This window comes from Myodes glareolus, chromosome 3 (assembly GCF_982192425.1).
Source record: "Myodes glareolus chromosome 3, mMyoGla1.1, whole genome shotgun sequence".
NCBI lineage: Eukaryota > Metazoa > Chordata > Mammalia > Rodentia > Cricetidae > Myodes > Myodes glareolus.
The window spans coordinates 92,904,668-92,921,678 of NC_142028.1; the positions used below are offsets into that span (position 1 = coordinate 92,904,668).

The window sequence follows — 17,011 nt, forward strand, 5'->3', positions numbered from 1 at the left end:
GTGCTTGTCTGTGATGTTTTAAGGCCGTGTCAAAGCTCAAGAATGGTACTGCCTGTTCACTCCTCCTGGGTCTTTCTTCTTGCTTCCTGGACTCCGGCAGTTCCCACCTTCCTTTCTGGCTTTTCATGTCAGAGATTTTCTCTAGCTTGAATTTGAAGGGGCATTATAATGAGACCTGAAATAGTTCATTTGATATTTGGGGTGTGGGAAGGTAAGGAAGAGGGGAGGAATGGCTGGAAGGAGGGAGGACAAGGGGAGGATGGAAGGAGAGAGGAAGGGATTCTCATGTATAGAAGTCACCCCTTAGCCGAGCAGGAGTGACTGAGACGGCACACACACCCTTCACTGTTGCACGAAGCTGAACCACCGAGCACCTTGCCCAACACAGGTCACCAATCCGCTATTGTCTTTGCTTTTCAGCTACTGCTAGATTTGCCTTTGGGGAGCTGTCTTCCATGCCATTACATAGCACAAGATTTGTGACCCAGTTCACATATCAGTCACGAGTCCAGTATCATCGCAGGTGCCGCCTCACACGCTCTTCAGGAAGGACTTTTGAGATGCCTTTGATAGAGATTGGTGTAGAGCACAGCATCCAAAGACCTGAGTTCTGCCGTACCATTCCATGCGCAAGTCTGAGACCACATCTCCCAGCCCTGAGATAAGGCTGACACCACACACATGGTTCTGAGAAGTGTTCCAATAGCTACTCTGTCATCCACATACAAAGAGCGGCATCGTTCCTAGGGACAGTTGTACAAACATTGCACACAAGGGCCTCCGACTAACAGCCCGAAAACACCCGGTCCGCATTATCTACCCCATTCCTTTCTCCCTCTTCATATACCCATATCCTCTTAAAGCAAGAACCCTGGTCTGACTGCCCCCAGGTCTTTCTAACCTGTGATATTGTGTCTGCCTAGAGATCTCTCCGTCGACCAGCCTTAAATCCATAATGAAAAAGAAAGACTATGGCTTCCGTGCAGGAGGTAATGGGACCAAAAAGAACCTTCAGTTTGTTGGGGTTAACGGTGGGTAAGCATCGCCTGCGAAGCACAGACCACCTTCCCTGCCACCTCACCCACTGCTGTCCTTAGCACCCTGGTCCTGGGGGGCTCATTCTTCTGCAGGGATTCACTCTCCATGGCCTGTTGGGTTTGCAAGTGTCTGACTCCTTGTCAGCTGCGCTGGTGTCTTGGAACCTCCGCTTTTAATGGCTTGTCCTGGTCTCCTCAGGGCCCACCTCTAGGCGGGTTGTGGGAGTCTCAGGGTCTCTGGGCACTCTGAGAAAGGCCTCTGACTTGAACACAATGCTAGCACAAGCTTTATAGTTTGTTGAACTTAAAATTTGATCTCTTTGTTTCCTTCTGGTGCTGGGACTCAAACCCAGGCCTTGCACACAATAGCAGGTACTCTATCTACCACTACACCCCCAAGCCCAGCCCACTTATATTTTTCTTCTGCAAATACAACAAAAACAACTTGTCCATTACTACAGGACATGAGCCACGCCTCCTCTAGACTGGGAGACTGGCCGTTAATTACGGTCATGTATCATCCAGCAATAAGAATGCATTCTGGGAAAGGCACCCTTGGAGATGTCATCACTGTGGGCATCAGAACACTGCACAAGCTGTGACCTCACTAAGCAATATAATCGGGGTGGATGCGGCTTGTGGTTGAATGGTATGCTCTTAACTCGTACCTTACTGATCCTAAATTAATCATTTCACTGTTCATTAAAAGACAGTTGTATGCTAGGTGAGTTTTAAAAAAGAAAAAAAAAGGGCAAGTACATTCTGGCATCCTGGTTGTTACCTATGACTCACAGGTAAGTCAAGAAACAAAGAGCGCCCAGCGAGAGAGCTCAGCAGGCTAGAGGGCTTGCCACCAAACCCGAGGACCTGAGCTCAATCCCCAGGACCCACAGGCGGAAGGAGAGAACTGACTCCCTCAGACTGTCTCTGACCTCCATACACACACTGTGATGTGTGTGTGTGTGTGTGTGTGTGTGAGAGAGAGAGAGAGAGAGAGAGACAGACAGACAGACAGAGACAGAGAGAGACAGAGAGGCAGAGAGAAGATACTAATGAATAAATAGATGTAATATAATTTTAAAGAATAAGGAAAGGGCCCTGCTGATTGGCTGTTCTGGTGAGGAAGCACCGAATGCTATAGAAGACTGAAGGGGCTCTAGTCCAGACCCGGAAGGTCCTTGATGGCCTGGCCATGTTCCTTTCTTCTTCTTTGCATGCCCTGTCCACAGAGTCTTCTCCTGATCACTGGTCAGTATTTGAATCTCTAGAGCCATGGTTTTCAGCATGGCTGCACACCAGAGACACCAAGTTTTGGAAATTCTCGATTGCAGTCATGGAGACTGGTGTAGTTAGTGTGGGGTACAGTCCTCATGCTGAGAATGCTAAACTCTCTGAAGAGTCTAGTGTGTAGCCAAGGTTAAGAACCTCTCTCTCTCTCTCTCTCTCTCTCTCTCTCACACACACACACACACACACACACACACACACATTCACATTTTATTTTTGAGTCAGAGTCTTACTATGTAGCCCAGGGTAGCCAAGTACTCGGTTCTCCTACCTCTGTCTCCTGAGTGCCGAAATTGCAGGTACAAACCACTCCACCCAGCTAGAACCTGTGTTCAACATGAAGTCGGTCTTCTTCCCTTCACTGCCCTTTTATTTGTGGCTATTATCACATTAGAGTCTGTGTGGAGCGGGTATTGAGGGGCTCACCGCTGTCAGATGTAATCCAGGCTGGAGCAGGGAGGTTAAAGGAGGATTCCTGGCCATGCAGAGAAGTGAGGTAGTTCCGGAATCTCAGGTAGATGTAAGGAGTAAACCTAGACTTGGACCCCTCTCCGGCTTGGACATTAGGGTTTCAGTAGCAGGTCCTGTTGTTGACAGACACCACTGGTCCTGGTCAAGAAGGATGGATCAAATAACCTTGTGCCTTTTTCTAGCTATGAGACCACTTCCAGCGAGGAGACCAGTGGGGAGGACACCTCCCCTGAGGACGCATCTGACGGTGAGATTGAGAAGAAACGTGATTGCTCAGAACCCAGACAGGACAGAGACACACATCCCGCCCATGAGACTGAGCAAGGTGTCACGGAAGGCTCCGGTAACTCAGGCCAGACAAGTGGGTCTGGGGAGGAGGTCTCTCTCCTGAGGCCTGAGAGGTGAGTCACATAGGTAGCATTGGGACATGTGCTCCTCTAACGAGGGGCAAGGGCATATTTCTTGTTCCTCCAGTCCCGTTGTGTATATGCAGTTCCACCCATCCCTTGAGCAACGTTTCTTGAGGGTCTATTTTGTGCCATCCCCTTTGCTGAGTGAACCAAACAAATGTGACCTCTGCCCCCACGAGGAACAACTCAAACGGCCCAAGTTCTAGATAACCAGAATTTGTTGGTGCCGTAAACAGGGCAGACTTCACATGTATTTCGGGACTCATCACTTCCCATAATCCTTGCTTCACAGAGGTGGAAACAGTAGCACTGGCAGGTAAGATGGGGCCCTGAGTAGGGCAAGGATTTGGGCCTAGGCCTTCTGATTTTTTTTTCACTTAAAAAAAAAACTATCTTTTCTCATTCTATATGCCAATCCCAGTTCCTACTCCCTCCCCTCCTCCCATTCCCTCCACCTTCCTCCCCTATCCCCTGTCCACTCCTCAGAGAGGGTAAGGCTTTCCATGGGGAGTCAACAAAGTCTAGCACATTGCTTTGAGAAAGGACCAAGGCCCTCCTTACTATATCAAGGCTGAGCAAAGTATCCATCCAAAGAGAATAGGATCCAAAAAGCCAGTACAAGCAGAAGGAATAAACCCTGGTCTCACAGCCAGTGGCCCCACAGTCTGCCCCAGCCATACAACTGTCACCCACATTCAGAGGGCCTAGTTTGGTCCTATGCTGGTTCCTTCCTATCAGGCCAGAGGTGTTGGGCTCTGATTAACTCAGGTAAGCTGTTTCAGTGGGTGTCCCCATCATGGTCCTGACCTCTTTGTTCATATTCTCCCTCCTCCCACTCTTCAACTGGACTTTGGGAGCTCAGCCTAGTGCTCTGCTGTGGGTCTCTGCCTCTGTTACCATCAGTTGCTGGATGAAGGTTCTATGATGAATTTAAGACATTCACCAGTCTGACTCCAGGGCAAATCAAGATCGGGCACCCTCTCCTCTACTGTTTATGGTCTTAGCTGGGGTCATCCTTGTGGGTTTCTGGGAATTTCTCTAGTGCCAGATTTCTTTCTAGCCCCATGATGGCTTCCTCAATCAAGATATCTTTTTTCTTGTTCTCTGTCTCTGTCCTTCCTCCATCGTGGCTATCCTGTTCCCTCAAGTTCTCCTCCTGCCTCTCCTCCCTCCTCTTCCTCTTTTATCCTCCCTTCTTCCCCCACCCCCATGCTCCCAATTTTCTCAGGAGATCTTGTCTATTTTTCCTTCCCAGGGAGATCTATATGTTTCTCTTAGGGTTCTCCTAAGGGTTACTTAGCTTCTCTGGGGTGGTGGACTATAGGCTCGTTATCCTTTACTTTACAGCTAGTATCCACTTATGAGTGAGTACATACCATGCTCATCTTTCTGGGTCTGGGTTACCTCACTCAGGATGGCTTTTTCTAGTTCCGTCCATGTGTATGCAAATTTCAAGATGTCATTGTTTTCTACTGCTGAGTAGTACTCCATTATGTAAATGTGCCACATTTTCTTTATCCATTCTTCAATTGAGGGGCATCTAGATTGGTTCCAGGTTCTGGCTATTACAAGTAATACTGCAATGAACATAGTTGAGCACATGTCCTTGTAGTATGATTGATCATCCTTTGGGTATATGCCCAAGAGTGATATTGCTGGGTCTTGAGGTAGGTTGATTCCCACTTTTCTGAGAAACCGCCATACTGATTTCCAGAGTGGTTGTACAAGTTTGCATTCCTACCAGCAATGGAGGAGTGTTCCCCTTGCTCCGCATTCTCTCCAGCATAAGTTATCATTGGCATCTTTGACCTTAGCCATTCTTACAGGTATAAGATGGAATCTCAGAGTCGTTTTGATTTGCATTTCCCTGATGGCTAAGGATGTTGAACATTTCCTCAAGTGTCTTTCAGCCATTTGAGATTTTTTCTGTTGAGAACTCTCTGTTTAGATCTGTACCCATTTTTTAATTGGATTACTTGGTACTTTGATGTCTAATTTCTGGTTCTTACAGAGTCTCTTCTGTCACTGCCCCAGTGTTGGGACTTTGTGCAACTGGTGACACCTTCAGTTCCACACTTTGACCATCAGGGTCCCCTCAGTGTCCTGGATGCAGCCCCATATTTCTGATCTGAGGCCTGTAAGGAGAAATGATGGGAAACGCCCAGTCCAGAGTAGGCCCTCAATACACAGAAAAGGGCCAGCTAGAACCACTGGCATCACTCCGCCATCCTCAGCGTGGCTTTGGAGGATGGAAGAACAGAGATGACCATAAGCAGGCCTTCAGGGCCGCTCCATTGCAACAGCCCAAGAAGAATGTGCTATTAAATCTTCATGAGAAGAAGTCCTCACAGTCATGAGACAAGGGCCTGTCACTGTGGTACCCCGGCCTCACAGCTTCTCATTTTACCAACGCTATCCCTGCTAGTCCTGTCTTTCATGGGGGACTAACTCAAAGAAACTGCTGGCATGGATTGGGCTCTTTGAATTTTTCTGGGCACCCAGGCAGGAAGGGATCGCTTTCCTCCCTGGCATGGCAATAACTGGCATTGGCCTTTACCCCATGCCTTCCTTATCTGCTCCAGCCCCTGCCAAAAGCAGCACAAAAAGGCAGCACCTGACCTTCAGAAGTGTTCAGAGGCCGAGCCACGTAGAGCTATGAGTGGCCACGTTTCTTAGGAATGCCCCTCATTGTGGAGAAGTTGCCCGGCTTGAGCACTTCAGCTGTTGGAGGTAGAGAGTGAATGTCTTTTCTGTCAGCATACTCAACGATACAATCTCTCTGTTTTCCTTAGGTGTAAACCCTCAGAGGAATTTCTTAACGCCTGTCAGACACTGAGCCAACACCTGCCAGAAACCGGGGCCACCACCAATCATCTCCTGGTACTCAGACTTCCCACTGTCACACAGGGGTTTCCAATGGGATGACTTTGGTCCCTTACCTGAGGCGGCAGAGTGTGTGTGTGTGTGTGTGTGTGTGTGTGTGTGTGTGTGCATTGGTTGGGCATTCTGTGATTTACCCAAGTGCTGTCCCCTCAGGAGACAAGCTGAGAAAATAGAAAGATTCTATACAAGAAAGCTAGCCATGGGTCAGAGGCATTTTGCCAACTATTTCTAAAAGCCATAGCCAAGTGCCTGCCACTAAATTCGGTGGCTTAGACTTCAAAGTGCCTTGCAGTTCAACAAAACCATGGGTAACGTGGAAAAAGACATGAGGAATGTGACCTGGGTTTTACCTCCAGGACCTCTTCCAAAGGCAGTTGACTCAATGCACAGGGCTGGTTTCCTCAGCAATAAACAGCAGTGATTGGTAGGCTGTCTCTCTCACCCCTAAGTTCCCACATTTGGCGCTACCATGTTACTGCTTTGCTTAACAGGTATTAATGGGTCAGGAGACCAAAAATAAAACCATATTTCCATTTGATCTGTCCCACCCTTATGTCCCATGGAGATTCGAACCTGTAATTCTTGCATTCTATTTTTAATCAAGAGCTACTGGCCTGCACCAGGAGATAGCTGTCAGACCCAAAGTGGAAAATCCTGGAAGCACCTTCAAAGCCCATTTTCTCCCTCAGCAGAGCAGCCCAGAGATTAAAACTGATCGATTCAGCAGTGTTTGTTACTCACCCAACCCAGTCTCGGGTTTTTTTTTTTCTTTTTAATCTTAGTTGATTTGGCAAATAGCATTCCCCAGACTGTTAAGGAGCCGGTACGTGAGATGTGTGCTGATGGAGGCTCCTGATACTCAAATTACATAGCTAAGCTCTGTTTTAACCGTTTGCTCATTCATTCATTTCTTTTGAGATAAGGCCTTACATAGGCCAACCTGATCTCAGACTCATACAGCCAAGCACGACTTTGAACTTTCTGATCCTTCTGCCTCCACTTGCCACTGTGCCTGCTTTTAAGTGGGTGCTGAGAACTGGAGGCATGATCAGCAAGCACCCCACCAGCTTCAGCTCGTTGTTCAGTCTACCACTGTATTCCATGATACCAGGGCTTTCCTTCAGATTTTCCTGATGCCCTAGATAAAAAAGATATTCTGATATAGAGAAATGTTTCAGTCACAAATTCTGATGTTTCTGCTCTGGAAATGTGACAAAGGCCCATATTAAATCAAACAGGATGTGAAGTCATCTTGCCATCTTGCTGCTATCTTGCCCCTGCCTAAGAGACAGAGTAGGTTTTAAAATTACCTCACCCTATACAACCACGGAAACAAGGAAGCCAGTCCCATTTGATAACAGGAACAAGAACTATTCCATGACGGTGTATGGTCACACGGCTGAGCCAGGGCTTGTATCTGGTCTTGAGAATTTAATGACTGAACCTGGAGCCTCTTCTAGAATGAGTATGAAACCATTTATAATAACCACATCCCAATAGCATCTCTTGTCCATTAGATAAATATTCGAAACATGTGGCCTTACACATTTGGCCTTGTTACACACAAAGCTGATCTTTGTATATAATTGCCAATGGGTGGGAAGTAGAGGGCTGGGAGAATCAGACCAGCATCAAGTGTGCAGCAGGATTCTTGGTCCTGCCATCTCGGATCCCCAAAATAAAACAGAAAGGACCCCAGGGAAGTGTGAGAGAGGCAGAGAGGCAGAAGCGTCCACAGCTGACCTATCCAAGTGCCCCTGAGAGCTCTAACTAGGGCGCCTAGGCCGGGAGGTCTCTCGTAATCAGAATCTTCTGCCGTTTCAGAGGCAAAGTCTGAATACCATCAGCCAAGAATGGTTCCGTGTGTCCAGCCGGAAGTTATCTAGCCCTGCCGTGGTGGCCGCTTACCTCCTCGAGGTCCAGCCTCGTTCCCCACATCTTCTGAAGCTGCTTGTCAACCTGGCTGACCGAAGCGGGAACACAGCCCTTCACTACAGTGTGTCTCATTCCAACTTCGCCATCGTGAAGCTGCTGCTGGACACAGGTCAGAGACGGCGCCGTGACACCTGCGTCCCTCTTTGAAGGTCCACGGCTTTGTTCTTATAAAACGGTATCTTTTTATGTTGCTCAAGCTATCCTGAATACCTGGACTCAAATCATCGCCCTGCTTCAGTCTGTAGTATCTGGGACTACAGTAAGGGGCTTCTTGTGTCACACTCCTTTCTCATCATTCTGAGTTCCTCTTGTCCAGGAACAGGGCCAGACTGGCAAATGCTTTGTTTGGGGGCGGGGGTCAGGGCTCAAGGCAGTATTTCACAGGGTAGCTCAGGCTGGCCTTGAACTCACAGAGATTCACCTGCCTCTGCCTCCCACGTGCTGGGATTAAAGTTGTATTTTGTTGTTGTTTTGTTTCTTATTTGGGAAAGTTCCACTAGCTCGCTTGTCTTCTCCACAACAGGACCCGTGCTAATCTCCAATCATCCCTTCTTAGTGCATGCACCCCAGAACCAAGTCCCCATTGCCTGTGCTCTGTCATTTATTCCTCACGGTGTCTCTTGTCCCTGTGGTGTCAGCAGTACAATCCCTCTCGTGCTGCAGTTGAGCAACTGAGGCTTGGGGCTATAGAATTTGTTCGGGTCATAAGGCAGATTTTGCATTTGTTCTGTCCAGCTCCAGAGCTGTGCCACACCTCGGCAAAGGCCACCTTCTCTTGTCTCCATAAAACACTATTATCAAAGAATGACTCCAATTTAAAAATTTGACGCATGCATCTTTCACCAAGTATCTGTTGATTTCTTATGACTTGTACGCCTTATGATCAGGGAGGCAAGAGTGAGTGAGCCCTCTGTTTCTCAGAAGCTTATAGCTCAACTCAGAGTTGGGGCCTGGAAAGATGGTTCATCATTTAAGAACAGTCTGCACCTCCAGAGAACCCAGGTTCATTTCCCAACACCCACATGGAGGTGCACACCTCATCATAGGGTTTCTACTGCTATGAAGAGACACCGTGACCATGGCAACTCTTACAAAGAAAACATTTAATAGAGGCGACTTGCTTACAGTTCAGAGATTCAGTCTATTATCATTATGGTGGGACACAGCAGCATTCAGGCAGACAGGGTGCTGGAGAAGGAGCTGCTACATGTTGATGTGCAGGCCACAGGAGTTAGACTGTGACACTGAAAATGGCTTGAGCATATATGAGATCTCAAAGTCCACCCCCACAGTGACACCTTCCTCCAACAAGACCACACCTCCGAACAGTGCCACTCCCTTTGGGGGGCTATTTTCTTTCAAACCACAACACCTATTTGTAACTCTAGTTCCAGGAGATCTGATACCCTCTTCTGGCCTGGGTCGGTACCAGGCATGAATGTGGTACACATACATACATGCAAGCAAAGCACTTATGCAGATAAAATGCTAAAATAATAATTTTAAGAAGTCAGAGTGGGGCGGGATGATGGCTCAGCAGAGAGAGATCTAGACGAGATTTCAAGATACAGAAGTGAGACAGTGCCTAGTTCAGAGAACAGGAAGGGAGCTGGAACAGCCTGGGGAATGCATTAGGAGAAGAGAACACTGTGGAACATGGGAAAGAAAACCTCTCCGGGGGACAAAAGGCTTCTGGTTTGTGCAGTAGGTGAATGAAGGTTTGAAAGCTAAGCTGGAGCCATGCACGTAGGACGTTGGGTACTGATGGTATTTGAACCCTGTAGGAAGGTACTTGGAAGTTGAGTGGGGTTTGTGTAGAAAGCATGTGGGCAAATAAATCCTTCAGGAAGTGTGACCTCATACGACTGGGTTAGCCACGGTTGAGGATGTGGCAGGCAGACTAGAGGGCACCACAGGCATCCACAGAGAGAAAGGGCAGGTTTTCAGTAGGTGGAAAGAGCAAGCTGCACCTCCAGAGGACCCGGGTTCGCATCAGAAGGGTAAACGAGACCAACTAGCTGTAAGGTGTGCGGAGAAATGCATGATCTGTCAGTAGCTGTGAGGTGTGTGGAGAAGCGCAGGATCTGTCAAGCGCAGGTGACTGAGAAGGTAATAATACTACAGACAGGAAGGACCAGGTGTGGGAAACGCTGTGCCCTGGCAGTTAGGTCGTTGCTTTCTTTTGTGTCTTGCTTGTCCGGTTTGCACAGCATACTGTCAGAAGCCAGGGCAAGGGCAGTTTCTTGCCCAAATGGCTAGCTTTTGCCATAAAGAAAGCAAACTCCATATGGAGGTTCTTCAGTGTCCATCACCCTTTTTTGAAGTTTAGTTGGTGTTGTCAGTAATAGACAAGTCTCTCTATGTCTTGAAAAGCCTTATGTTATTAAAACACTTTAAATGCCATATTCTGTAGGTTTTCAAAGGGTTTGAAGATCATCTATCTAAAATATATCTCTGTATGACCTTGAAAACATACCTAACATGATTAAAAGTTTGATAGTTATAGATGACTATTAGCCTGTACTTATTATCCTAAATAGCTCTTAAAGACTAAATTTTCACATAACCTTTTAAATGAACTGCATAGGTACAATACCTTAGATAAGAATAGAAACATATGTACAGGGACCTGGGGAGATGGCTCAGTGGTTAAGAGCGCTGGCTGCTCTTCCAGAGGTCCTGAGTTCAATTCCCAGCAACCACATGGTGGCTCACAACCATCTGTAATGAGATCTGGCACCCTCCTCTGGCATGTGGGCGTCCATGGAGGCAGAATGTTGTATACATAATAAATAAATCTTTTTTAAAAAAAGAATAGAAACATATATACAGTATAACAAAAATAACTTTAAATTTGTATCAATAGGCAAAAATCCACACTGATGAAAAATATTTGAGATTAGTGGCTGTTTAAAAGTAGACTCAACATTCCACCCTTTATCTCATCATTTTTTATTTCATTTTATTTTTAATTAATTAAATTAAATTTATTTATTTATTTTTTGTTTTTCGAGACAGGGTTTTGCTGTAGCTTTGTAGTCTGTCCTGAAACTAGCTCTTGTAGACCAGATTGGCCTCTAACTCACAGAGATCCCGCCTGCCTCTTCCTCCCGAGTGCTGGGATTAAAGGTATGTGCCACCACTGCCTGGCTTTATCTCATCATTTCTATATTTTTTCCCCTTTTTTTCCCCTTCAGAATGAGATCTTTGAATCTAACTCTGTTGTTTAGCTTTTTTCCTGACTATGACCAATAACAACTTGTAACCATCCCCCCAAAGTGATGACAAACTTCTATAAAGCATTGAAAGACCAAAAGCCATCCACTCCACCACTTGGGAGTGTGGGCGTCATGGTCTCTAGACTGCCTCCTGTTGTCTGTGGGTGCTGGCATCTTCAGGAGAACATGGGAAAATTAAGATAAAGGGCAAGTCCTGGCTAGAACAGTCTGTGAGGCTGGACCATCTCAGTCAGCAACCTTAAAGCCATTTTGGATACAGAACTCTGAGGGAACTGCAACAGAGGCACTCTGATACTGGGTTACCTGGTATCTGGTCCCCTTGCTCTGAAAACACATACGCTTTCAAAGGTAACATACATGTCTGCATTAATGCAAGTATGGACTGTTCATGTGTACAAGTCAGCCAAAGATGATTCTTTTTTTATTTTTATTTATTTATTTATTTATTTATTTATTTATTATGTATACAATATTCTGTCTGTGTGTATGTCTGCAGGCCAGAAGAGGGCACCAGACCTCATTACAGATGGTTGTGAGCCACCATGTGGTTGCTGGGAATTGAACTCAGGACCTCTGGAAGAGCAGGCAATGCTTTTAACCACTGAGCCATCTCTCCAGCCCAAAGATGATTCTTTTGTTTTATGACTGAGCACATAAAATATTCATCGCCTGTCTTATAGTTTTTCTAGGTTTATTTCTTTAGATCTGTAGCCATGATTTTTAGGGGGTCTTCTCTGGTCAAACCTGATCTTCTTTAATCTTGAATGAATCCATAGCCTTTCATTTTCTGTGGAAACAAAAGTATAACCTCCTCTCCAGTGCAACATATTTTTTGGCTTCCATTTTGAAGATAAGGCATTTTTAAAATACATAGGTTGTTCTTCATTAAATTCTCCATAGGATAATACATATATATATATATATATATATATATATATAGGTTGGTTTAATTTAGTAGCTTTTATAATCTAATGTCTCTCAGCAGCTATTGTTTGCTCATCAGTGACCAAAAGATCTTAGGACAACCCAATAGTATACGATCCAGACTCCCTGGGTTTCTTTTTATTACTTTACTCTTTCTTTAAAGACTTCATTATTTCTAAACTACTATTTATTTATTTATTCTTATGACTGTCTATACTCTTTTTCTTTTTTTGTCTTAAGACATTGTTAAACACATTGTTACCTGTTTATAAGATATTTTCCCATCTGAACCTGTGTATCTGTAACCTTTTCTGTCTGCAGGAGTAAAACCTTAAACTTCCATGCAGATTAGCTAGTGGCAGGCTGACAGCTGGCTCCCCACCTCAACTCCCTTAGAGCCTAGCCTCATGATGGATGGAGGGACTGGAGGGAGCCATGTTTACCATCCCAGCCTGGGAAATTTCTGGGTTCACACTGCTGTAGATGTTCCTACCTGGTCTCATACCACCGAGTAGTTTGCTGCCCACTGCGCATAAATTCCATTCAAATATTTGGTAACAAGACCTCTTAAAAGAGTCACATCTCTGTATGCCACTAGCACCAAACCTACCCGAGAGACCACAGTCTCCAGGAAGATGTGTTTGATTCCGTGTTCTGAACTTTTAAAAAAAAATTTTGTTGCACCTTATGTGGATATACAAGACTGGACATTGGACACAGGATGTGGTCAATCTTGTTCTGTCCTACCATCCAGCTCCCAAATAACTACATGGAGACTCTTATTAACTCTGAAAGCTCAGCTGATAGCTTGGGGTTATTCCTAATTGGCTCTTATAACTTAACCTAACCCATATTTTTATTAATCTACATTCTACCATGTGGCTTTTACTTCTCTCCCATTTTATATGTCTGACTCATTCTATTTCTGGCTGGCCTCTCCACTCTTCTTTTTCCCAGCAGCCTTTCTCTGGCTCTCCCACCTATACCTCCTGCCTAGCTAATGGCCATTTACCTTTTTATTAAACCGATCAGAAGGTGCCTTGCCAAAGACACAACACTGAAATAGCTGAGTAAGCACAAGCGAAGAGTCTGAAGGCTTGGTGAGGAGAATGAGCTGAATGTGTCATTCCTCAACCTCAGTGAAAGAGGTGTCCACGACAGAACTGCCACACTCCCAAACCTGGGCTCGCTTCAGAGGGCAGCTGTGACACACTCAGAAAGTACATGACCAAGTGAGTCATTATTGAGGTGGGAGCCATAAAGCTCCTCTCTGTAGGCAACCGTTGGTAATGTACCCTTTATTTTGCCTGAATGCCACTGCGACTCATTGAGTGGAAGCATGCTCAGTTGAGAGTCTTCCCCCCTCTCTCCTGCATGAATGATTGATTTGCTCATTAGACATTGCTCAGAAGCAGCTGCTGTAAGAACACGGGTCCTCAGCCTCATTCTGTGCTCTGGAGAGGGGAGAGACATCACTCTACCATGCGATAAATCATGTTTCTGAAGAGAGACAAGAAAGCTGGTAGCCTGGGCATCAACACTTCTTAGAGCAAACATAAAGCAGTCAGGGGTAGCAATGAAACATTAAGAAGGCAACACAGGTATCCATTTCTTTTTTAAATTGTATTTATTTACAGGAGTAGAGACATATGTGCCACAGTGTGCATGTAGACAGAGGTCAGAGGACAACTCGTGAGGATCAGTTCTCTCCTACTATCCAGGACCCAGGACTGAACTCAGGTTGTCAGGTTGGTGGCAAGTGCCTTTACCCACTGAGCCACCTGGCTGACCCAAGATGTCTGCTTCATTATCAGGGCACAGTTGTGATGAATAGAGCTGTCATACAGCCTTTGTCATCTGCCTATCATGACGGTGGTTGGGGCCTCAGGGAGAAAACTGACTAATGAGCCAGGTTCGGTTTTCTGTGTCTGCTGGTGTCTGTATTCCTATGGCACACTTCAGAAATATTCTTTGAATGAGATGAAGCAATACTTTTTTCTCTCTCACAGAACTTATAGGTACCCCTAATTGACATCCTTTTATAAGCCAGTTTTGTTGTAACGAATATCCCAGTCTCCATGAGTGTCATTCTGAATGGTCATAACAATGGCTGCTGATGTCTCTGGTATTTACTATGTGCTGTTCTTGGTGATTTACTTATATTGACCACAAATTTGGTAATAATCCTAAAAGGTAGGTTCCATTGTCATTCCCTCTTACAAAGGAGGATACAGCAGGATCTACTGAGACAGATTTAATTCTGCCTCAGTCCCACAACTTTCTGCAATGAACAATAGCACAAGACGGTGTGAGTTTCCACCCAAAACTGTCCTGGCGTGGGGTCATTTGGATCCCAGGTCTCAGTCTTTGTGTAGTAATCCTGCTGCTTCTTTGATGCAGAAGAACATGAAAGTGTATCCCTGGGGCTGAGGCTTGGGAGTGTCTTTTAAATTATCGTTTACCACCTCATCTTAAAAATGTCTTAGTTTATCATCCTATCATGAAAGCTATATTCTCCATTGTTTCAGTATAAGGATTAGGAAGTTCTTTTCTTCCTTCAAAAATTTTCTGGTTTTTTTCCCTGTATTTCTTCCTTCTTCCTTCCTTCCTTCCTTCCTTCCTTCCTTCCTTCCTTCCTTCCTTCCTTCCTTTCTCTTTCTCTCTTTCTTTCTCTCTTTCTTTCTTTCTTTCTTTCTTTCTTTCTTTCAAGATTTATTTATGAACTGGGTAGTGGTAGCGCACGCCTTTAATCCCAGCACTCAGGAGGCAGAGGTAAATGGATCTCTGTGAGTTCGAAGTAAGCTTGGTCTACAGAGTGAGTTCCAGGACAGAAAAGGCTTTTTGAAACCCTGTCTCAAAAAAAAAAAAAAAGATTTATTTACGTATACAGTGTTCTGCAGAAGAAGGCACCAGATCTCATTCTAGTCAGTTGAGAGCCACCATGTGGTTGCTAGAACTGAACTCAGGACCTCTGGAAGAGCAGCCAGTGCTCTTAACCACTGAACCAGCCCTCCAGCCCAACCCGTGTTGTTTTCATATTCCTGATACATGAGCCCTTGGGTAGACCCTACAGGCTTGACCCTCATGTTGAGCTCCCCACAATATGAGCTGGCAAGAGTGAGCCTGTGGGCACACCTGTGAGTATTGTGTGGCTCTATGAGGAATGGAATCCATTGCCAGGCAGTTCCAAATCCTGGTCAAACCTCCTCCATCATGTGGATAGTTTATGTGACCTCTCTGGCTTTTAATGTCCTCATCTAGGAAGCCTGTTGTTGTGCCCAGGCTTTATAAATAAAGTCATTGTCACTGATGCCTTGTCTGTCTCTGGCCCTTTTGTGGTCCTCCCTGGTTGGGCATCCTCAGAAAACCTGAAGAGAAAATTAGCCACTTCTAATGGCTGCTAAAAATATAAGCCAGTGAATTTGCTGTGGAAACACTAGTCCATGGTGTCTCTGCTAGCAAGCAGTGTTCTGTCAAACCACTGAAGTGCAGTCTGGCTCCAACCCAGACTGTTCCAGCACCCCTTCCCTCCCTTGCAGGTGTCTGCAACGTGGATCATCAGAACAAAGCTGGCTACACCGCTGTGATGATCACTCCCTTAGCTTCTGCAGAGACAAAGGAAGACATGGCTGTTGTCTGGAAGCTCTTGCGAGAGGGGAATGTAAACATCCAAGCCACCCAGGTAGGTGGAAAGTGCTTGATCTCTCTGCTTCTTGGCAAACATAACACCCCCCCAGTTTTACTCTGCCAGTCAGGTGAGGGGTTCAGTTTAGATCCGTGGAGCGTTTCCCACTCCAGAATGCTGGGGCCGTCAAATGGTGTCTATCCAAACCCCAATCCTTGATCTTCCTTACAGGCTCTTGGGACATAGACAGGCTGGCACAGGTGTCACTGAGCCATCTGGTCTGTGTTCCAAACTAAAGCAGGACAAAATCCACCTGGATTTAACTTCTCTAACTTCTTCAACCAAATTTTAATGGTAGCCTCTTGGGAAGGACTTTGGTGACTGGCTGCTGAAGTCAGTCACCTCTCTTAGCCTCTTGGGAAGGACTTTGGTGGCTGGCTGCTGTAGCCCCTCACCTCTGTGGCTCACCAGATCTCGATCCAGGACACATTTAGGAAGCTCAGTACTTTAGAGTTATTGCCAATCATCTCCTCTCTAAAGCCTTTTTGAAAATATTTTGTTGCTGTTGTTGTTTTAAGACAGGGTTTCCGTGTGTAGCCCTGACTGTCCTAGAACTTGCTCTGTAGACCACCAGGCTGGCCTTGCACTCAGAGATCTGCCTATCTTTTTCTCCCAAGTACTGAGACTAAAGATGTGTGCCACCACAGCCAGCTATTTTATTATTTTTTAAGTGTGTGTGTGTGTGTGTGTGTGCACGCGCGCACGCGCGCACATCCCGAAGCTGTTTTAATACAATCATGAATGTCCATTAAACTGATGGAGAGAGAGTGTGGGTAGCCGGGCAGGCGGGAGCTGCCACCCGTTCCTCACTCCCAGGGGCTATGAGGATTCCTGCCTCCCAGGCCTCATCTTACCCAGAGGATAAGTGCAGAATTCTGCTGGAACTGAGCAATATGACAGACATGCTTCTTTGGTTCTTAAAGTAACCAGGTCTCAAACATCTCCTGTCTTTCCTTACCGCTCTACCAACCAGAATGGGCGATACCTGAAATACAGTCACTTATAAATAATGAAAGGGTGTGGCTAGTGGCAGTGGGTGCTTGCCTAGTATGTTTGAGGGGCTGGGTCATTCCCAGGGACTCAAACAAAGGAAAGGTTTGTCTAGGCTCTTGGTTTCCGAGACATCAGTCCCTGGCTGCT

General features: G+C 45.9%; 1 protein-coding gene across 1 annotated transcript in view; it reads left to right on the plus strand.

Moving 5' to 3' along the window:
• The window catches only part of Kank4 (KN motif and ankyrin repeat domains 4), a 72,168-nt gene that overhangs the window by 44,460 nt on the left and 10,697 nt on the right, over positions 1 to 17,011 (plus strand). The window contains exons 4-8 of the mRNA XM_048453137.3: positions 924 to 1,035; positions 2,978 to 3,196; positions 5,998 to 6,085; positions 7,913 to 8,132; positions 15,726 to 15,868. Of these exons, the coding sequence (XP_048309094.3) occupies positions 924 to 1,035; positions 2,978 to 3,196; positions 5,998 to 6,085; positions 7,913 to 8,132; positions 15,726 to 15,868 (782 nt within the window). The remainder of the gene's footprint in view (positions 1 to 923; positions 1,036 to 2,977; positions 3,197 to 5,997; positions 6,086 to 7,912; positions 8,133 to 15,725; positions 15,869 to 17,011) is intronic.